The 23,835-nt window shown below is 36.3% G+C and overlaps 1 protein-coding gene across 17 annotated transcripts in view; it reads right to left on the bottom strand.

The window, feature by feature from the left end:
- The window catches only part of Robo2 (roundabout guidance receptor 2), a 1,342,812-nt gene that overhangs the window by 157,401 nt on the left and 1,161,576 nt on the right, over positions 1–23,835 (bottom strand). For all 17 annotated transcript variants that reach the window (XM_017799977.2, XM_029567102.1, XM_029567103.1 and 14 more), the window contains exons 3-5: positions 19,651–19,808; positions 14,584–14,704; positions 2,223–2,361 (exon numbers count right to left, since the gene is read on the bottom strand). In XM_017799977.2, the coding sequence (XP_017655466.1) occupies positions 2,223–2,361; positions 14,584–14,704; positions 19,651–19,808 (418 nt within the window). The remainder of the gene's footprint in view (positions 1–2,222; positions 2,362–14,583; positions 14,705–19,650; positions 19,809–23,835) is intronic.

The following is a 23,835-nucleotide window of genomic DNA, read 5'->3' as shown; positions in this document are numbered from 1 at the left end:
ATTAGGTATGGTAAATATTTTATAGATATTTGAAATACGGGAGAATGAATTTAGGATGTATAGGAAACCCTGTAGAAATTTTGCTGTTTCTTTATAAATAAAAATTAATCCCCAAATTAACTTTTAATTTTAATTAATTGATCAATTTGGTTTTTTGAGACAAGCTCTCCTTGTAGCTCCAGGTAATCTGGAACTTGCTATGTAGATGAAGCTAGACTAGATCTCACAGAGATCAGCCTGTCTCTCTCAAGTACTGGGATTAAAGGCATATGTCAGCAAGCCCAGCAAGATTTAATTTTTAAGATGGTCAAATCTATACATTCTCATCAACTTAATTACATTGCTTAAACTTCTGCCAACATTAAAAATGTCAATAAATGCTTTCCAAAATGATGAAATTTTTCACTATGCCTAAACTTGGATAGAAACAACCAAATTCGGTAATCCTTCCTTGATACCCCCCTCTCTCTATATATATATGTAATATATTACATATATATGTATATATTACATATATATATGTATTACATGGGCATGTGAACAACCTCAACGCAGGTGTAACTCCTCAGGTGCTGTCTAGATTTGTGTTTTTCTCTGTTCCTTGGTTGTTTGGGACAGGGTTTTTACTGACTGGAAACTTTCCACGTAGGCTTGGCTAGTTGGCCAGGTAGCCCCAGGAGTACACCTGTCTCCCTTCCTCTAGACCTGTGAATAAAGTTCTGAGTAGATTAACATACCTAAGCTTTTTACCTGTGTTCTTGGCATAGAATTAGGATCTTGTGCATTTATGGCCAGTCCTTTACCACCTGAGGTGTCTCCTCATCCCTCTCCTTGACTTTTTTACTTCATTCTCTATTGATCAAGCATTAGGACCCTCATATTAACAAGCCTCTTCTTATAATGATATTTCTCTATTAGTAGATGTCTGACAGCAAAGTGTCAGAAAACCACCACAAAGCAAAGCCAACAAAAGAGCTGGGTTTCTGTGCTACGTATATTGAAAAACAACTGAATTAAGATTTGCATTTGCTGTACACTTATAGATTTCAAAAAAAAGCTTTAAATACTATTCAAATGTTTGGTCCATTTTAAGCAAGTGCCATTAATGATATGATTTTAGAAAGAAAAGTACAATATCATAGGCCCAGGAGAGATAAAAATTCAGGTTTTGAAAGAATGCACGAATATAGCAATGTTTCTTTGAGCACATAAAACGTACAACTACTGGGATAGCCTGTATAATTATAAGCTATTTAAGGAAACCAAATTTCTTTAGGAAGAAATATTTGAAAAAAAAGTGAAGTTTTATGTAGACAGTGATTGTAATGTTTGTGATAGATGTGTAATGGGTGTGATAGATGTGTAACGGGTGTGATAGATGTGTAGGAGAGGAAAAGGAAAGAAACAGAATTTTGATTTGTATAGAAAAGAAACTCATGATTTGTTTGATGTCTTTTTTCCCCCGAGACACAGTATCATGACTTGATGATGGCATCTGTCTTTCAAGGGTGCTAGAATTAAATACACGTGTCACCATGGCTGGCTAGAAAGGTGTTTAATGGGAAACTTTAAAAACACAATCAAGTTATTCTTATAAAAGGCAATAACCATTTTTGGATACCACATACTGGAGAGACTGGGATGCAGGGTTTTGGTGAAAGAATAAATGGAAATGAGGGAGAGAATGTCCCTGTGCAAAACAGCGAGAAAATGCCAGGAACTCCCTGAGGAGAAATGCACTGTGTGCACAGTTCGGTCATTTTCTTGATGCCTCCTCAGTGTGCTGCCCTCTGTTTTACAAAAGTACTTTATCTCAGCCTCACTCAGCCATGCTCTGCTATAGACACTTTGGGCATTAAAGGAAGGCAGGTGGGATCCAATGTGCGCTAAACATCTTATAAACAGAGTGCACATTGAGAGAGGCAAGTGTATGTATGAATAGCCATCAGTTCAGCAGGAAGCCATCAGCAAGCCTACGAGGAACCCAGGAAAACAAAGACACATCAGAATTCTTATTATTTGGGGACAATAGATGGACTTAAGGACCAGGCATTACTGTGGATTTTCACTGAAAGAGTGACATAGTACCTCTGGAGAACTGTAATGTGCACAAAGCAGGAACACAAATTGCATGTCTGAAAGAACTCCGAGTTTAAGAGCGTGTGGTGGTGCAACTATGAACTTGGTCGTCTTACAATTCTCCATCCACATACAGGGCTTACCTTCCTCTTGGCAAGTCTGCATCATCCTTTTTCCACCTCACAGTTGGCTGAGGATCTCCCTGGACCTGACAACGGAATTCTACAGCTTCTTCTTCCAGCACCACCTGGTTAATCGGCCTCCTGAGAAATGTGGGTCGTTCTTGGGGAAAAAAAGAAAAACAGGACACAAAATAGTAAAATGAAATTAAATGTGTATGCTTTGTATAAATAATGAAAAACAAAATCAAAGCAACATTCATTTTTGGTACACAGAGACCTAACTCTGTCTCAAATAAGTCTGATAAGGTCTGATGAACCTAATACAATTAAGTAAAATGAAATTTTAAACATAAAAATAACTATTGTTTTTATATAAGTCCATATAATCTATGGAAATGAAATTGATTAAAAAATAATAAAGAAATAAATACCTGGTATTTCATCAATAATGCTTGAGGAAAACATTGTTATCAAACATGTTCTCTAACATTTCCACTTCCTCTATTATTTCATGAACACTCAAAATATCCTCAATATTTTCACTCCATATATTGAAAAATGTCTAACATTACTTTTTTAATGTAAATGCTGTTATTTTTATTTTTCAGAAATTATTTACTACTGTACAGAGTTGTTAATGTCTTCTCCAACCATCTCAATTATCATAGGGTTTGAGTTACTCATTTTTAGTTTATTTTACCATTAATGTTGTTTTTTGTTTCTTCAATATTGTTTTAGTGGGTTTGTCCTTTTAATTTATACTTTAAATTACAGTTTAGCACTCTTCTACATAAAGCAAGAGGAAAACATATTCCTGGTCATAGGATACTTAACATGAATGAGAAATATGAACAAAAGTGGGTTTATGTCCCCCAAACAATTATAACCCTTGTGCAGTATCTGCCTTTTGAATAATGGTCTGATACTAAAAATGTACCACTTGAATTTTATTAGCCCATGTCTCTGATTCTGTAAGTCCTATATTGCTATTTATTAGACTAGAAAAAGGACTAAGTCAAGGAAAAGAAAGATGAGCTCCACAGGGAGTTGACACAGTTTATCTGGCCATCTGGCTACATTTAGCCACTTAGGACTTCAGCTTCAAATCTTCTAATATGGAATTATGAATGTTATGTTACAAAAATGGAAACATGTTTGGCAGGAAACCCCTGATGAAATAAGTCATTTGAAATAACACAATAAGAATACAGAATGAGAGTTTATATTTTTATTGACTAAGTAGAGATCCATATTTTTTAAACAAATGTGTACTGTAAGGAAAATATTTTATTGAAAAGTCATTTACTGCTGGCATTCAGAGGAGTGAGAATGCTATCTCACCCCAGAGAATTGAAGTCTGTGTCAAATTTTTCTTCAAAATATGAAGCTGCATACATTCCAGTTTCTATATTCTGAGGGTCCAAAATTCCAAGCCATAAAACAGGGCATATAGGATTTTATTATTGAAAGCCTTTTTAATTTATTTATTATTTTTATTTTATTTTATGAGTATATTGTCTGCATGTGTGTAAGTACACCGTGTTGTGAAAAATACATGGAGGTCAGAAGGGGGGATCAAGTCCCTTGGAAGTGGAGTTATGGATGGTGGGTGCTGAGACTCAAACTTGGGTCCTCTGAAAGAGCTGACAGTACTCTTAATGGCTGAGCCATCTCTCCAATTTCCATCGAAACTTCTTGATGCAGAATTTGCAAACAACCCAGACTAGAAAATGTCACTGTTAGTTCTAAAGATTTTAGGTGGACAGAATTAATTTGCAATAAAATCTGCTGCCTAAAGCACATAACAAATGTATACACTTGTTGGATTGATTCAATACTTTCCTTTTCCATTTTCATACGTGTGTATGGTGTGTGCATATGTGAGTGCCCATGTGTGAGTATGGAGGAGCATGTGCACGATGCATAGCATGTGGAGTCCTGAGGTTGACAGTAGAAATTATCCTCCACAACTCTATCACATTATTAATTGAAGAAGGGTCTCTTAACCAAACCCAGAACCCTGCTAATCTTGCTCTTGACTCTGTCTTTGAGGCTAGAATTACAGGAGGCTGTCAATACTGACTGATATTTATGGGGATCTGTGATCTGAATGCTTTCACCACCAAGAAATCTCCTCAGGCCCAATATTTTCCTTTTGAACTCTGGATACCATGTTCTCCAAACAGTTATTTTATGCCTAGTGATACTGAACTATTATTTCTGGCAGTAACTAGGCAATAGGGTTAGTGTACATTTATAGATGTTCCAATTGTTAATAGTGCATTGGATGGGAAGTGGGATGGACATTTCCTATGCTATTTGATGCTTACATCCAGAGCCTGTACTGACCCGGGGTGGAAGGAGAGGAGACCACTACCCAAATCACTTGAGAATAAAAAGTGAGATTTTTGAAAGGAGACCCTCTCTGCCCCTCTGGCATGTAGAGGGAACACACTATAGCAGTATTTTCTCATTCATTTATTCATCGGACATGCAAATGCAGCCTCTACTACCCCAGGCTCCAAGACTTGGGGACAGTAAATGACCAACAGCTTAGTTTCATAGGGAAATGGGTGGGAGAGGAAGTCAGCCACAGAGTGAGGGGCATAGCCATGAAGGCAAGTGTGGCAGTTCAAGGAAGATGAAAGCATGACTGACAGATAACTGCTGAAAGATATCAAGATTCAGGTGAACCATTTAAAAGTGCATGAGAAGGGTCATTTTGACAAATCTGTGAACAATACAACAGAAGGGAAATATGAAAGGCTGAAGTAGGTCAAAAAGTTATTGTTCAAAATCATTCCAGTTTATACTGACAATAATTCTGAGGTTATGGAAAAGGAGGAGGGCATACAATATTTAAAATGAACTCTTTTTTAAATATTTATTATTTTTATTTTATGTGTATGCATGTGTTGCCTGCATGTAGGTAAGTGCACCTGTGTCATACAATGCCTGCAGAGGGCAGAAGAGGCTGTCAGATCCCCTGGAGCTGGAGTTATGGACAGTTGTTAGCTGCCACATTGGTGCTGGGATTTGAACCCAGGTCTTCTGCAAGAGCAGTCAGTGTTCTTAACCACAGAGCCATCTCTCCAGCCTCCCAAAATGAACTCTTGATCAGATGAGCAGGATGAAAGAGAAAGTGTAGCACTCTAAACTTTTAACATATTTGATCATATTGTTCGATAAAATGCAGATATATATTGTGTTTATTGGTAGTTATGAGAAAAATTATCCTCATATGCCTAAGCCATTGTAAGTTATGCTTATGTTACTTGAAAGCAATTTAATTGTGGAAACAAAAGAGAAAATAATTTCTCTTTTGAGATTATTTGTAGCTGTAATATTTAAATTAAAAAATACCTAAGCAAACAATCAAAAGAAATTGATTATGCATGATAATGATTCCTGCCAAAAGTAAATGCCAATATTGTTTTTTAAATGAAAAATGTGGGCTGGAGAGAGGGCTCAGTTAAGAGCACTGGCTACTCTTCCAGAACACCTGGGTTTGATTCCCAACACCCACATGGCAGCCAACAACTATCCTTAGGGATGGTTCCAAGTGATCTGATGCCCTCTTCTGGCCTCTCTGGACATTGCATGAAATGGGTGCACTTAAATGCATGCAGGCAAAACATACATAAAATAACAATTAATTAATTAAATTTATTAATTACTTAAAAAATAACGGTATCAAAATAAAAGTAAAATGCTTAAGTCATGTTCACTGAAGTCAGGTAGAATTTCTAAAGCGGAACACTGAAGAAGAGTCAAGACAACCAGAATTTCCAATTCTGAATAATAACCTTTGATGATTGCAAAAATCTAAGAAAAGCATAAGACATCAACAATGCAAGAACTACTGAAAACTGAAGGACTGTTGCGTACATAATCGAGCAGTCATACACTGACTACCTGTTGTCATTGGAATCAGTTACAAGTTTATAGAATACATTACACATTATCACATATGGCATGTTTTCATGATGTTAAAATGAGTGTAAATTGTAAAGCCATATGTGAGACTAGTTCCATTCAAGTTCATATATTATATACTATCTTTAGGTAAAGATTTTGAGTGTTCCTTCTAACATGCACCAATCATAATCTTGTAACATATAATTAATATAAAGACAAACTTTATATTAGTCATATCACAAAAAAACAATTATCTCCTCCTCTGTTGGTTCCTTAAATACCTTTTCAGTTACCACCTATGTTCTCAACTCCATTGTTTAATATGAGGCTATGAGGAACCACCTGATTCATAATTTCAAGAAGAAATAAGATGCAGGATCCCCTACTGCTGTTCCGATGAACTCAGCCAGAATGGAAACTTTACAAGGATCTTTCTTTGTCCTTCTGCCCTCAAGCAGAGTCCACTTCTATGCAACTGGATCATCACAGGAAAGGAAATGGTATGTAAGGTTGAGAAGTCCGATATTAGACCCAGATACAATGTATCAATTGGTAAGAAAAATGGAGGCCAAGAATAATCAAGGTGAATGTCATTTGCGTATATACAACACGTAAAGAGGGTTTTGTATTGCAGTATCCTAGGCTATACCTTCCACCAAGTAATGTAGGTATTGATTGACATATTGAAGTTTGTTCACAATTTTTAAATTATTATTCTGAGATTTCCATAGCTGCCATTGCAATAAACATGTCTAAATTATATTATTCCTCATTCTAATTAAATCATAAAAATTATACCACACCCTCTTTCTGCTTTGCAATACATGTAACTGGCTATGGAAAAGTAACAAACAAACTTCAGGTTTGATAAACATACTTTAATTTTAATAAAAAATTTTTGTAAGAAGCATTTTCCACTTCTATTAACCAGAAAATATAAGACTCAGAAATATGAATATTAAGGACTAGAAAATTGTAAAAATGTATTTTAAATGCTTTATATTTGCTGTGGCTACTGCTATCAAAGTAAACCTCTTTATAAACAAAAAAATTTCAAAGTTCAGATGCAAGTGTTCTCTCTCTCTCTCTCTCTCTTTCTCTCTCCTAAAATCACCTGCAAAGAAATGAACAGTCAGGAGGATAAGAAAGTAAGTTAGAACAAGAGAGTGAATGATGAGAATCCCATTTGATAACTACTAATGTCCACAGAGATTGTGCCCATGAAATTCTGCACTACTAAAATAAATAAGTGTGGAAATCTTGACCTACTGAACAAACAAACTTAATTTTAAAGCATGTCAAAATAAGGCCACTGATTTTTCCATTGTATCACCTTTTGTCTGGCCACATATTGAAAAAGCAGGGGGAGAAATCTCAAGGGCTGTCTGTAGACTGCTTACCAATTAGACTAGAGTCCCCATGCATAGGTTGATCCCTAATTATATAACTGTAGAGTGATCGGAGGCAACGTCTTTGCCAATGTAATTAACATTTTTTTTTTCTGCGAGATTAACTGGATTTGAATCACCTGCATAACTTGCTTACAAGGTTAATCTCTCTGGAGACAATAGTGTTGCTTGCCAGTGTGTTACACTGTAAAGTACAAGTCTCAAGTAGTTCTGTCAATTTAGTTCCAAATTGGCATCCTAGAAAATCCGACTTTACATGCAGCTATAATCGAATCAATGCCTTGTCTCATTGTAGGCATGTCAACATTACTCAGGAAGAAAAATATTCAACTTAACATAAAACACCATGAATCTAAAAGGTGGTTGAACAATACATCTTCTCTTTTATTTATTCTACAATGAAGGATATTAAGTACCCAGTTAAGACATTTTTTTTTCTTTTCAACTCCATGTAGTTATTGAAAGTGGTTATAAAATTGTCAATGGCTGTGCCACGGCAGCTATTTCTAGGATGCAATTCTTAGCAATTTTAAAATAAACTTCACTTGACATTGTAAAAGCAGTGTCATGGCAATAATTGCATAGGTTGGGTTATTTAAGTCCTGTGAGAAGAAAACTAGGTAATAAAAGGACATTAGAGCTAACTATCGCTTGTAAACCCTGTCTTGACTTTAGGTGCAGCAACAAAACTTTCCTCAATGTAGTGTCTACTATGTAAGGAGGCCACCCGGTGTTGAGCTTTACAGGCCTCTGTTAGTCTAACAGAGGATGTTTAAGATGGGTTTGGGAGTTTGATAGTCATTGCCTGCTATTATTGTGCCTTCTACAAAGCTAGATAATAATGATCCAGCTATATGAATGTGATTAAATAAATTGTGTCTGCATTATTTCCTTTTAATCAATAATTTTCTTGATTAAAGAAAATTATTCTTTGAAGCAAAGACCAACGTAGGTAAATTTTGGAGCAAGAAAAAAAAAAGTTTCTCACTGTATTTTAGAAGTGCTATTTCCTTTTATCCCTGATAACAGGATGTGAGGGGCCCATCTTATAGGATGTTCCTGAAAATGCAACTCATTACTGTAAGCATTAAGAAAGGATTTAGCATGTAGTAAATGCTCAAGAAATTCTGCTCAGGAAGAACTGCATTAATATTTCTAGTCAGACTTTTTAAGTAAGCAAAAGATTTTGAATTCCTACAGGAAATCTAAGGCATATAAATAAAGTATAGGAATTTCTTAAGGTTTGGGTTGAGATATCAACCTTCCTAATTTCTATGGCTACACTCAATGTATGAACTATTTCTTTGACCTATTTTCTGAAAATTTATATCACAAGTCCAGGTCTCTGCTCTAATTCCTAATAAATTGAATAACCTCCAGGATTCATATGCTAACTGAAAATCGTCAGGTGATACAAAGTTTATGATGTTCTTTTTAGTGAATGGAAACAATATGAAAGAACATCAGTACATCTTGTTTATTTAGAGAGCACATTCTCTGTAAGGGGAAGAAGTGGCAGGTGGAAAGGAATCATGTGAGGAAATAGAGGGAGAAAACTATCACAGCCTGGGCTATGCAGCAAGAACTTGTCTCAAGAACAACAACAACAACAGCAACAAATGTGTGAGTCAAGAGCATGGAAGAAGAACAGAATACTATCAACAGGAAGAAATAGAAAAAGGAAAGATTCAGAATTCTTGACATCTAATCCATAAATACATCCTTCACAGAGATATGAATACAGAGACTAGAAAATGTAGCCATGTTATTTTGGTTATTTTGAATAGAAAATGTAGCTATGTTATTTTTGTTATTTTGATCTCTGTTTGTGATTGGTCACCAGCATATAAAAAGAAAATAAAAAGTGCCAAAACAAGGCATAGAACTCCAATGTTTGAGAACAGTGGGGTGAAGAGAGACAGTACTAAGCATTTGGAAAGGAAAAATAACTGAGTGGAAAGAGCACTGATAGTATCCAAATATCTACAAATCAGAATCATAGTAGACTTCTCAAGAGCAACACAAGGATCTGGACTGTATTGAAGAGACAATTTTAGTACTCAGAGAAGATACGAATTTCTACACTACAAGTTTGTAACTTAAACTTTAGATAGAGAAAAGACATTTGATTTTGAAATGTGCTCCAGGCTCCATCAACAGAAAGCAATACAGAAGCACCTCTGTACACAGGAAATAATAAGCCGAGAAACAAACACAAGATGCAGGAAATATGGGTTCAACTTTCTGTAGGAGGTCTGAAGAACATCAGTAAAGAACATCAGGCTCAGTCCAATGTGCCAGGATGGCTGGAATCTTCAGGAAAGAGATAATGAGGGAGTGTTTAGTTGATCAATTGTGAAAAACATAACATAAGTTTTAAATTTTCTATTAGACATGTCTAGAAATTATACCTGTCATAAATTCTTATGTAAATCCTAAGCAAATACAAAAAATTAGCTTATTAATAATCCACAGAAAACAACCGTAGTGCCAAAAGACAAATTAAATCATAATACCAAAATATTCAGCTTACAGCTCACAATATTTGCATGGTTAAAATAAAAAGGTTCAAGCCGGGTGTGGTGGCACATGCCTTTAATCCAGCGCTTGGGAGGCAGAGGCAGCCGGGTCTCTGTGAGTTCAAGGTCAGCTTGGTCCACATAGCAGTTCCAGGACAGCTGGGACTACAGGGAGACCCTGTCTCAAAAAGACAAAGAACAAATACATAAATAAACAATAAATAAATAAATAAATAATAAAATAAAAAGATTCCATTCGTGAGTGAATGACGTGTGTGTATGAATGAGCATGTTCATGTGTGAGTGCGGCAGGTCAGAGAATATCTTTGGGTGTCAGTCCCCACAGCCTAACTTGTTTGGGGCTGGTCTCTTGTTGAACACTGCTGCATTTTCCAGGCGATCTGGCTGCCAGCCTCAGTGCAGTCTCCTGTTTCTGACTTCCATCTTACTGTATGAGTACTGTTGTTACAGATGTGAGATACTGTACCTGACTTTACAAGAATTCTGGGTATCCTACATTAGGCCCCCATGTTTCTGTGGCAAATGCTTTACCCCTAGCTCTCAGAATTTTAATATTAATGTCACGAATTGTGACAGAGTATATTAGAAAAAGGGAGATAAAAAAGGAAATTGAAAATAAAAAGATGGGGAAAGATGTATAAGTCGACCAAACTATCTTCTGAAATAGAGAATAGAAGTAATGTATAATTAATATCAACACATACTAAAATAAGCACGTATTTGAAATTATTGAAATTAACACCAGGTATAGTGCCACAGGCCTTTAATTCCAGCCTTTGGGAGGCAGAGGCAGGAGGATCTCTGTAAGACTGAGGCTAGCCTGGCCTACAATGGTGAGTTCCAGGCAGGTTGGCACTAAGAAGACACTGTCGAAAAATAAACATACAAATAACGCCCCCTCCAAAATTGAAATGAATACTCATAGACAAGAACAAAAAAATTGCGGATATATAAAAAGATGAGGAGTGTGTGTGTGTGTGTGTATACATATGTGTGTACATATATGTGTGTAGATGGTTGGGTGTGTATGCACACACACAGAGACATACAAATGTACATGTCGGGTAGTGGTGAAGAAACTGCAAATCATGGTTTGTAATTCTTGTCATACATATTAGAATTTTGCTTAAAATCATTTTTTTAACTATTATTTTGACACACATTTAAAATGATTTGGAAAAATATTGTTTAGTTTGCTATTAAAGGACAATTTTAAATATCAAAATTTAATTATGTACTTCAACTCAAGTTTGTCTAAGAATAGTTAGCATCTTTAGGATTTATGCGTTAATACGTTACAAGGTGGAGTTATGAGGATGTCTTTTATGATGGTTTCTAGAGTGTGCTGCAGATTAGTGTCATTTTAGACCAGTCAAAAAATAGAGAAATTCTCTTTCAGCAATGTAGATGACTCGTGAATAGAAAAACCCCAAAACAATCATTACTTTCTTTGTTCTTCATGCGATTTATCAGTGAATGATGTTTCTTGAACAACGAAATATCACATCACCAGTTACTTTTTCTATAGAACATTTCTTTTTCACATTTATTTACTTACTTACTTACTTAATTATTTATTTATTTTGAGACAGAGTCTCTCTGTAGCCCCAGATGGCTTGAATCTCTCTATGAGGACCAGACTGGCCTTATTCTCATTGTGATCCACCTGCCTCTACCTCCTGAGTGCTGGGATTATGTGAGCTATCATGCCTGACTCAAGAACATTTCTTAAAATAAAACTTGAATTCTATAGCTATGGAAGGATGATAGTAGTCAGAAAGTTAAAGGAGAAAATGCTGCTTCATAAAAATAAACCTGAGCAGGTAGAATGAGCAATGTACTCAGCTTTACAAAACATTAGCTCAGAAATAATAATGTGTAATAATGATGAAATAAAAGGAAGTTCATTTTTTAAGGTTCTGGATGTAAGAGACTCCAAATGAAACAAAGGAGGTTCTGCCATATATGTTCCCAGGTTCCACTGTTTACCTTATTCTCAAAGAATGAGTCATGGCACAGCCAAGATCTCTCACATGGGAGTGTTGGATGGACCAACAGCCCCTAGATCATTTTTTCTTCTGACTTTGTATGTTTTACTATCAATAATGTAATTTTCGTTCTCCCTCAACATGGTATTGTATATAAAACCTCTCAGGTCAGTTTACACCATCATCAGATAACTGTTTCTCAGCTCCCTAATTCAATTCTTCTACAGGAACTGCCTCTAGACAAATTCAATCTCCTTGGTTGATAGCTATTTTCCAAAGTAATTTAGAAGTTGTCCTATAATTCTTGACATATTTAGGGGTCCCCTACAGTTCTTATAATGTCTTTAGGGAAAATAGGGTAAATATTTCATAATACAGATACATTACTGATATATCTAATTGCTTCAGTAATGACATTAAACCCTTTCAATTGCCTTCTGAAGGCAGTCTATACTGCTGTAATGCAGCGTTTTTCTACTGCAAGGCTTGTGGTAGTTACAAAAAATAGTAATGAGTGCTTCTTTAAATAGAAGAGTTATATTGTGGACTTTCAATGCTAATGTTCAGTGACCACTAATTTCATATCTTACCAGGAAAAACTGTATTTTATTCATTAGAGTGTGGAGGACATTTGAAGAATCTTAGAGATGACTGCATACAATTTATGGGCAAGCTGATACTTGCGTGGACTAGGTGGAAAAAATGCACATGCATACATTGAACGGTGTTATTTCTACTTATTCAATTTCTTTAATTATAGGAATTTTCCAGACTTTGTCATTTAGGACTTCAAGTAGCTGAGTATTATCAGAAAGTACTCAGTCCTCAGACTGATTGAAAAGAGAGTCCTGCACTCTGAGGCATATTTAAAAAGCACAACCTGGGCTCAGAGGTCATTGTTGAAGAAAGGATGGAAAGATAGTAAGAGCCAGAAGTAGTAGATGAATACCTCAAAATATGTTTGCCATACACAACAATATGATAGGTGTACATATGAACTCAAAGCAGTTGTGACAGCATGCACAAGATACCTGCAAGATCAAGTAAGATAAATTCCTAGCATGGAGGTGGAAGGTGCTCACAAATACCCATTCTTAGCTAAGAAGCTATTGGCAATTAACAGCTATGGAGAGGGAATGCCAGTTTGTGGTTCATGGCAAGTTCTCCATACTCCAGTGGATGGCGCCATACCCAGGGGTACATGAACAAAACAAACTGGACCCAATGATCTAATAAAACATGAAGAGGGCATGAAGCTGAGGGATAGGGAGGTAGGAATGGATCTGAAGGAGTTAGGGGAAAGTGTGGAGTGAATATGATCAAAATACAGTGAATGATATTCTCAAAGAATGAAAAAAGATGTTAAGAAATGAAAAGTAGACACAAGCAAGAAATGTAATAAAATAGGCAGACTATATAAAAGAAATTTAGCTTATTTTTTTAAAGAACAGCCTCCCGTCCCACCATGGGATAATGTCTCCGAAGCTGCAGAAGAAGATGCTGTCAGGACATATGCAAGACTTCTAAAGCAAGCTTGGCCATGTCTTGAAGTAACGATTGTAAGTAGATAACTTTTTGTTGCTGGGATTACAGGTGTGTAAACCATGCCCAATTTGTTCAGTGTTGGAGATCACACCCAGGGCTCCATGAGTATCAGACACACACACTATCAACTGAATCCCAACCCTAACTCAAAGCAGCCACCTGCCTCTGCCTCCTGAGTGCTGGGATTAAAGGTGTGTGCCACCACATCCAGCAAGAAAATATATATAAAATTAAATATTCTTGTATACTAAAAAATCATGTAATAGCTATAGCAGTGAAAATATCTATTGAGATATATTCATATACCCATATAAATATGTATACATATGTGTACATATCTACATCTATATGCATCTCATACCTCATAAATGCATCAAAATGCAAAGGATGATAAATTTTGGATTATTTCAAATCGACAGAAATAGTATTTTTTTAACCTTTTGATGAAAGGCAAAATCCTAAATACGTGAATAAAGTAGATGAATTGTTTTAACTTTTTATTGACACTAAAGATTTCATGAAACAAAAAAGACAATCATAATCAATATTGATCATCCCAATTAGTGAGTAATTGTTCGTACAGAGCCCATTTATTGGTGTTAGGAGAACCGTAGCTGCTTATCTTTTGTGGCAGATACTATGGTCAACTTGACAGAACCTAAAATACCTATGAGGAAAACTTTGAGCATTCCTATAAAGGAGCTTCCAGACTGGGCTATTTGATGTGGGGCGATCCTCCCTAAATTGGGACATCTTCATGGGCCGGGGTCCTGGACTGAATAAAAAGAGAATGAACTAAGCACGAGCTTTCTGTCTCTCCACTTCCTGACAGTGGATGGATTATGACCAGCTGCCTTATGCTCCTGTCTCCATGGCTTCCTTGCCACAATATCCTCAAATTGTTCATTCTTTCAGTTGATTCCTGTCAGGTATTTGGTCATAGAAACAAGAGTAACTAATACACAATTTAAAAGAAAATTACCAAAGACAGTCAGCTCTGCAGGGTCGCTGTCTCTTTCTCCCACCATATTGGTGCCAACACAGGTATACATTCCTGCATCACTTTTCCTGGTATTGGAGATCATCAGTTTTCCACCACGGATCTATGAAAATTAGACCAAAGGGAAATAAGCAAAGGATAAAGTCCAGAAATTAATAATTTTGAATACACGAGCAAAACTTTTTGTCCTCAAGAAAGTATCTGTACACAAGATGTGAAACATCCCCACTATTTTGATGTGTGCTTGTGTGATTTCTTTCCTAACATGGCATCAATAGACGTTTCTAATCTCTTTTTAGGGAACACTTCCTTAACGCTGCCCTCATCTTTCTTGAATGGTCAATTTTTGAATCTCGTGATTGTCCCCACTCAATCACAGAAGCTTGTTATCACACTGAGATTCTGCAGAAAGAATTGTTCCTGTCTCTTGTCATCAGAAAGCAGCATTGGAAATCTTCGGATGATGCAATAAAACATAGCTGGAATAGAGTAAAAATTTATGCCTTTGTGCAGCTTATATTTAAACTGTTAGTGTTAATCATCTTTATTTTTGCATGTGTATGTGGGGTGTGTGTGCATGCACTTGTGTGTGTGTGTGTGTGTGTATGTGTGTGTGCTCACATATGTGGGGTGCAGTTGCATGGGCATGTTTGTATGCGCATGGACGCCAAAGGGTGGCATCACTCATTTTTCTCAATTGCTCTCCATCAAAAAATCAGCAAAGTCTCTCAATTTTACTTGAGGCTAAATATTTCTGCAGCTATCTACGCAGCTTGTTATGGATCCTTTGTCTCTGTCTCTCTTGCACTTGGATTACAGCAGGCTACCACTTCATGCCAGCGTTCCTGAGGGTGCTGAAAATTTAAACTCAGGCCCTCTTGCTTCAGGGGCCAGTCCTTTACCAACTCAGCTATCTTTCTAACCCCATTAGTCATCTTGACTCATTCTGGTAGCATTTACAAAATGATTTTTGGTAAGGAGGGAAAGTTAGAAGAAAACTCAATTGAACATTAGAACTTTAAAAGGGAATAAGCATTGCTTAGCATCCCCAGGAAAAGAAGTTTCATAACTGATGGAAAATTTATTTGTTAATGATATTATGTCTCATAATTATTTTTTAAAAAGAAAATGAGAATGTAAAAGATGTTAAAATGATATGGGAATGGAGATAATTTCCAAAATAGAAAAAAATGAGAAAGCCTAAGCAAGTGATGATGGTTTGTTTAGGTTTGTTATATGAAAAGCCTAAGCAAGTGATGAAGGTCTTCTGTTTGGGTTTGTTATATATAAAGGATGAGCCAAAAATAATATACACATAATCTTAAAATTTCTATGGTCATACTTTAGTCAACTAGATTAAGGAACAAAATATAAATCTAGTCAATGTTTATCTGAGAATATTTGATTATTTACCTAAGCCTTATCTACATAGCACATGATAATTAAAAGTATCAGACTGGTGGAACTAACCTTACTGGATGTTTAACAGACATACTTTAAGGCCTATATTAATATGGTCAGAAGGACTTAAAGTACAGGTTTTGCCCTTGTCCTCTAAGGTTGACCAAGTTCCAGGGGACTATGGAACATCTCTCAAAATGCCCAGCAAATGTGGTGAGTCACCTGTTCTCTTGTTTAGGGAGGACATGGAGACCCCACGAGATGGACTTGAACCAGTGACCAGTCTACAAAGAGGAGGGTCAACTTAGAGGAAACATCTCATTCATGCTTCCAAGTGAAGCCAGACATGGTCGAACAGGATCTTTGACTTATCTTCACACAGATGGAACTGGTAAAAGAAACAGCTCCTCCCAAGCGCATGTGACCCCTGAGGAACAGATACTCAAATGACCTTAAGTGTAAAACTATATTGATTTGGGCCAAGTGTATGGAATTAAACACCCAAAAGAAAAGTATAACTAAAGAGTAAAGTCATCAGTATACTTCTTTAAGAACTCAAGGGATTACACTTCCCTTATTATTTAGTCCATGTGTGGTGGCACACACCTTTAATCACAGCACTTGGGAGGCAGAGGCAGGTGGATCCCTGTGAGTTCAAGGCCAGCCTGGTCTACATAGTAAGTTCCAGGACAGCTGGAGCTATAGGGAGACCCTGTCTCAGAAAGACCAAAAAAAAATTGTTTACACAACTATTTCTCATTGATGGTTTTGTTCCTAACCAGAAGATGCTGCTCAGATGTAAGACTTCAAATCCTGGTCTCCAATACTGTAGTGCCCAGTAGCTAAGGGAGACAAAGAATTGTTGTTCTAAAATGGTAGATAAATTTGTTTTCTCCCCCTACCTAGAAGCCTTTGAGAGGGAATTGACACTGATTCTAACTACTCCAACAGCTATCAAAATACCTGAAAGCAAGTCCCAAATCTGTCACTCTAGAGTCCAGCCTTGGGAGACAAGAAAAAAATGAGGAAGAACCCAATAGAGGGATGCTTTTGGAAGCCCTTGTGAAGAAATTCGAATGACTCTCATATGAACATTTGAAAATTGCCCTGTTCTGACTTTTTTCTAGTTCCCTGGCTAGAACTTGTAATGCTAATTACTCTTGCCTTTACTTCTTCACATCTTCTATTCACAATTCAAGGACTTTCTTTTCCTCTTAGAGATAAGAGTTATGCAGTTTGGGAGTCTTTTAGATAGACCCACTAAAGAGGTACTCCAATTGTCTCACCCTGCATCCCTGTTCAGCATGGAAGATGCCAGAGCAGTCTGGGTCCCTATTTGGGTAACCTCTTCAGAGGATGGTGTGATAAGAATAGGAGATAGAAATTGGCTAGGCAGTTAGGGTAAAAAGACCCCCAGGAAAAGTAGCCAGTTTCTTGGCTTTAATAAAAGTCAAAATGTCCTTGCACCTCTTAAAGGCAACATACTCTTTTCCAGAGTCAAAAAAGGTCAAAAGTATTTGGGAGCTTGTATCTAATCCTTATAAGATTTTAGGGTTACCCCTTCAGAGGGGAGAATGTTAGAGTACCCAAAGCCCTATAAAAATAAATAAATGAAAGAAGAAAAAAAAGAAAAGAAAAAAGTTATGGGGAGATATGGGAGGTGTTGGAAGGGAGAGAGTGGGCATGGATTTGATCAAAACACCTTATATACATGTATGAAATTCTCAATATTGTTTTTGTAAAAGTTAAAAAAATTTATAAAATAATGGTTATAAATTAAAGGAAATCATTGATGTTTAACATGTATCCCTAAATATTTCTTAAATGAGAAGCATTTACAGATATAACTAACAAACACAATGTATTAAAATATCTTTTCACTAAAGAAAACATCAAATCAGATTTTTAAGTAAATGTATTATACTCAGAAAAGTTTCCCAGGTGCTACCCCCAACTTTTGTATTAATCTAATTCAGCTATCTTAACTTTGAAATGACGGAATGTGCTTAAAGAGAGATTGGATATTCCTAATATGCGGGTTTTCTCCATTATTTTTAAATTTCATACATGAAAAATGCTGATGTAGTCATGTTATCAGACAAAGTTCAATCTCTAAAGTTTGTCACCTGGTACAGGAATTTTCAACCAATTTTTAAATTAGAAAAAAAATTACCATCCATCTGTCCTCTCTTATATGCTGTGAGGTAGAATGGTGGGTTATAAAGTTTCATGACATTTTTTAGCTTGTCTTAAAGCCTAGCCTGTCAATACAGTTTGACTTTGTCCAATGAAACTAAAACAAATATTTCACTGGAAAAACAAAGTGCTTACCCATTGAGACTTGTCATCTCTAGTTGCACTTGGAACTCTGAGACCCTAGAACCTCCCTGAGGTGACTGATTGGAAAACTAGAGATGAGAAGTAGCAAGCAGCTGTCCAGCTGAGTTGGTCACATTCAGATATGTATTCTACAGCAGTCACCTGATGGCATACCTTTAAACAGTGAATAGTCCAACAGAGACCAACCATGCTAACTCCCATAGAACTATCAGGTTCTGCTGAAGAATCATGTTACAAATAAAGTGTTTTGGATAAATCACTGAATTTTGGGATGATATAATATAGAGTAAAAGTCAAAAGGTTTATTTTTTAAACACTGGTACCCAACACCAGACCACTAAAGACCAAATTCTCTTTGATATTATAACTTCATATTCACGATAAAGCCAGTAATATCTGAATATGTATGAGATCCCTTAACTAGCATATTGATTTTATGTTATGCTTTCATTTCAATGTGTGTATAGAAGAAGATCTCATTTGTGAAAAGCATATATGTACAGAGAACAGATGCACACATTTTATGAATTTGTGTTCAAACAATGCAGTTGCTCAATCAGTCAAATCAAATCAGTTATTTTTCAGTGAAACACATTCTAGGACACCATATTTTATCTTAAAATTACCAATAAATAATATAAAATGGAAATTACATTTCAGTGGACTGGTCCTCATTTTACAGGCTTTATATTCAAGCATTTGTGCAAATAAAACATGAAAAACTTACACACCATTCTCTTTCTATGTCTTTACCCATTTCTGGATATTGCATCTTAAATCTTATTAAACTGATGATTGTGATTACCTACTTCCCTTGGAAACAGAACATTTTCTTTATATGAGCTAAAACTCCAGATAACTTCTCTTCATGTTCTATTGTGTCTTTTAAATCTACTTTAAAATGAAGTCATATATAAATGCTTTCTATCACTTTTCAAAAAATGTAAACTATCATCTCAGAATATTTCCTTTTATAATGTTGAAACTAGTACAAAATGAAATGCAGTTCATATGGTTAATGCCCGTCATTCATCTGTTAATGTTCATGTGTAAAATATAAATGACCAGTAGAAACCTTAAAGAGTGGATATAAATATCCTACTGCAAAAACACATTACCTACTCAAACTGGTACAATTATTAGTATATCTTACACATTTGTTTAATATAATTGTTTTTGAAGCCCCATCCCTATTTTTTATTTTGCTTTTAAGTCATTTCAATATGATGTAATGATAAATTAACATCTAACTGCTAATTTATTAAATAAAAGACTCTGGTCATAGGCCTTCCATGTAATTGAACTCACACTTATTCTCTCCTCCTTGTCATCGATTCGGACTTTGTCTTTTTTCCAGTAGATAGTGGGTTCTGGGTGTCCCCGAGGGGGCTGGCATTCCAAGATTGCAGGCTCTCCAGCTGCCACTACCACATCTGTGGGGTTTTGCCTGAAGTCATCCCGCAACACTGAAGAAAAATAAAAGTAGTAAAAACATCCTTAATGACGATACTTCCATTTCCTCATGCCGAAAAGTAACTTCAAGTCTTACTCAACTGTTCCAATAACAAATGATGGATATTTCCATGGAACATTCCCATGTTCATTGGAAAGTATCCAAATCCAACCTAAGTACTCACTTATAGGGGAATGGCTCTTAGCAGGTTTGTTCACTCATGTTGGTTTTAAAATCCAGTTTTAAGAATGAGTCCAAAAGCAATGAAATGAGAAGTATTTGTGATACAGTTTTGAACTTTAACAACCAAGCAAGATATGGAACATTTCATAGATTGTGGTTTTATTTTCTATAAAGAGCACACATTTATGCATCTGTAACTATATTAAAATGAATGCTTAAGATAACTAAAACCTAAAGTAAGCCATACACACATGGCTTACTTACATCTTTCTTACATCTATATGTGTCACTGTATGAGGGAAATGGAGTGATCTCACTTTCTTGTGACATGAATGTGGTCACGCTCCACAAGACTTTCCACACTTCGGCGGACAGACTCATTGTTGGCTCTTGCAACGCACTAGCACCCACATACACAGGGCTGTGTTCTCATTGTCACTGCATCTCCACCTGCCGAGTGACATCTGGGCAGCGTGACAATTGGAGCAGAGATATCCCTTATAGCAGTATTGCTAGTCTGAATTGTCCCTCTTTTTATTAATAAGGAGAACAGCAGGTTGGACCTCCGCTGTCACCTACAAAATCTGGCATGCCTAGCTCTCCAAATGTCACGTATCCATCAGCTGTGTGCTTTTCTGCTGCTGACAAGATGGAAAGTGTGCAGACATGACTTGCCCTATCTGACTGTGGAAAATGTGTTTATCTGACAAGTAATGGCCATGATTATTGTAGGATAAACATTCAAAATATAGTTGATATTAATAGAATGCATGCCTCAACTGACTTCATTTTACCTAGCTACATTCACTTTCCTGTTTTTCAACACTCCAACACTGACAAGCTTTATTTCATCCCAGTTGGTTAGTTTTATTTTGGGGAGGCAGCCTCACAATTTTTAGACCATGCTGGCTTTAAACTGATACTCTTGCCTGTCAAGTTTTGGTATTCTAGGCATGCACCACCACTCTAGGCAGTAAGTTTCATATTTAAGTACTTAAAGTAAAACAAACTATCTATCATCTATCTATTTATCTATCTATCCATCCATCTATCTGTCTATCATCTATCCATCTGTCATCTATCATCTATCTTCTATCATCTATGTATCTACCTACCTACCTATCTGTCAGTCATCTGTTTATCATCTATCTATCTATCTATCTATCTATCTATCTATCTATATCATCTATTTTCTATCTATCTACAAAGTGCACACACTACTCTGTTGTATATCGTACTCACAGAGATATGTCTGTGTAAATATGTGTATGCATATATGTTTCTACACATATACATAGGTATATATTATGTATATTGTTTAGAATGACCATTAGGCAATCTGTGGCAGTCTGTTATGCAAACCTTCTACTGAAAATGTAGATTAGGTCAAGTAAACTGCCTTCCCTGTGCTATAAAACCAACCTTGGCACTCTGCTTCCTTCATTGGTATGTGGAGTCTCTTATGTTAATTCTCATTCTTCAAATAAATAAAAATCTCTATCCTGAAAACAGCCCCAGAGAGACAAGTGAGTGACTTTTAAGGTTTTTCTTTCTTGTCTCTTGCAACACATCCTTTAACACAGTTTTCCATCTTAGTGAAGTCATAGAGAAGCATGTTTCCTATTGAAGGAGCAATAAGAAAGCATTCTGTACAAATTGTTCACTCTCAGCCGAGAAGCTGATTAATTTACTGCTTTTGCTGCTGAGAAAATGTGCTCTGTGTTAGCACTGAGAGGTACACATTTTTGCTCTCTTGTCTAACTGGAAAGGCAGGTGTAATTTATATGCATAAGGACTGGATTCTGAAAGGAGGGAAGTATGCATTTAAGTGTGACATTCATGCAAGAGAAGAGAAGGGTTAACACTGTGATTCCTTCTTGTAGGTGCATCCTCCAGGGACAACTAGCTTGTGACTAATTTATATTCCAAATACAGAACAGCTGCCTATTTATGCAATGCTAAAAAGTGCAAAAATATGGTAACAGGGTGATGAACCCCTACAATATCCGGTCCTGGCAACAAATGGTGTTTTGGCAGACCTTCAATCTGTTCTAAACTGGCACATCTGGCCAGTTGAAGGCCCTTCCGCAGATCTGGTCTCCTAACAAATGATTCACCAAGGAGCCTTAGCTCAAATGGTACTAAAAACCACAGCAAATCATTCTGAGATTCAGTGTTACATGAATTTGCAATGATCTAAATTGAAAAAAAAAATGGGGCCTTTGACATGAGGAACAAAATGAAGAAAAATATCATAACAAACTGTAAGGCCGGCTACTCTTAAACAATATAACATGTGTTTATGCATTCAGAAAAAGGAAAATGACTCCAATTTGCACATGAAGCCAAGAAATCTAACATCAACTATAATTTTAGGCTTTCAGACTATTCACTCTGAGAGTAGGGTGAGATAATGGTATAATTGGCACTGTACCCTCTTCAACTTGGAATATGCTCTTTTGGGTTTGCGTGTAATGCAGCTAACTGATGTGTACCTAGTATACCATTCCATTTGCACCCAGTCCTGGGTAAAATGTGTTTCTCTCTCTCACTGACATAAATCTTAAAGTGACTGCATATCACTTCTGAGAAAGGATTCTAAAAGAATGAAATTTTCATTTTTTTCTCTCTCCCTCCATCTCTGTGTTTAACCATACTGTTTTCTTTAAATTGAAACATTCCATATTGGAGTAAGGTTCCTAAAGACTTAAAAAGCAAGCAGAACTTACAAGACACATGAAATAAATAACTCACAAGTTTAAAGAAATTCCTGCAACTTGTAAGTTTCACAAAGCCCCTCTCTGAGGTTATATAGGCAGTATTAACTTCTGGGAAGAGGAGACACTCTGGTGGCCAGTGGCCAGAAGATCTTACAGGGATTTTCAGGGACACACCTATTGTGAGTGAATGTAGTTTTCTTTGAGTCAGCCATGCTCCTGTTAAATACCACACCCAACCCTCCAAGTAAATTCATTGATTTGGTAAGATTGACTTCTGTGTCTTTTCTTTGGTGTGTTGTCAGGACGCTCTCTGGAGTGAATAGACCTTAGTTCATATCTTCCCAGGAAATGTCACCCAATTGTGTAGCTGTATCTTTCTTGTTTCATACATTCTGATTTCAAGTCAACACATTATCTAATGCAGAGGCTTGTTTAAGGCAGACCCGAGTGCAGCTTCCAAGAATTGAGATCCTCAGTCTAACAATATCTGAAGATCGAAAATGCCATCATGTTATGTGGTAATTCATAAAATCAATAGGCTACCAATATAATACACTAGCAGGTTCATGTCAGGTTATAATTTTCAACCTTTCATATTTGACTCTTCACATCTTCATGTTTCTAAGCTCTCACTCACCATCAGTTGAATCAGATCATTACTCAGACATTTCTGTCTTAAGTCATTAAAATAAATTAGCAACCACAATAAGGTAAGCCTGAAAAATAAATGAGCTTTTTATAGATGCATTTCTGAAACACAGTGCTCACAGAATCCCCAGTGAAGTCATTAGTAATGTAAAGCCTGAAAACATTATTAATAGAAGTATTCATGCATACCTGTGAATAAAACCATCCTAAACAAACTAAATTGCTCTTGAGAAAGGTAATCTAAAAAGGAATTGTAATAGTAAGCATGACTAACTGCAGTTTCTAGCCAAAGCCAACCAAGAAAACACTGAACATGGGCTCTTTACAGGTAGAACTTGACTTTATGTACACACTACAGAGGAGCTATAGGTGCTGGTGTGACAACCAGGTCCAAATTTCTCTGTAGAAAACTGAACTTAAGCCCAAGCGTATGCCTGCCTAGTACACATTTCAGTGTATTGATACAAAACTTCAGGGAATCACAACACT

Source organism: Nannospalax galili, unplaced genomic scaffold (genome assembly GCF_000622305.1).
Source record: "Nannospalax galili isolate Female #2095 unplaced genomic scaffold, S.galili_v1.0 scaffold439, whole genome shotgun sequence".
In the NCBI taxonomy this organism is placed as follows: Eukaryota; Metazoa; Chordata; class Mammalia; order Rodentia; family Spalacidae; genus Nannospalax; species Nannospalax galili.
This window is presented reverse-complemented; position numbering and strand designations above follow the sequence as displayed.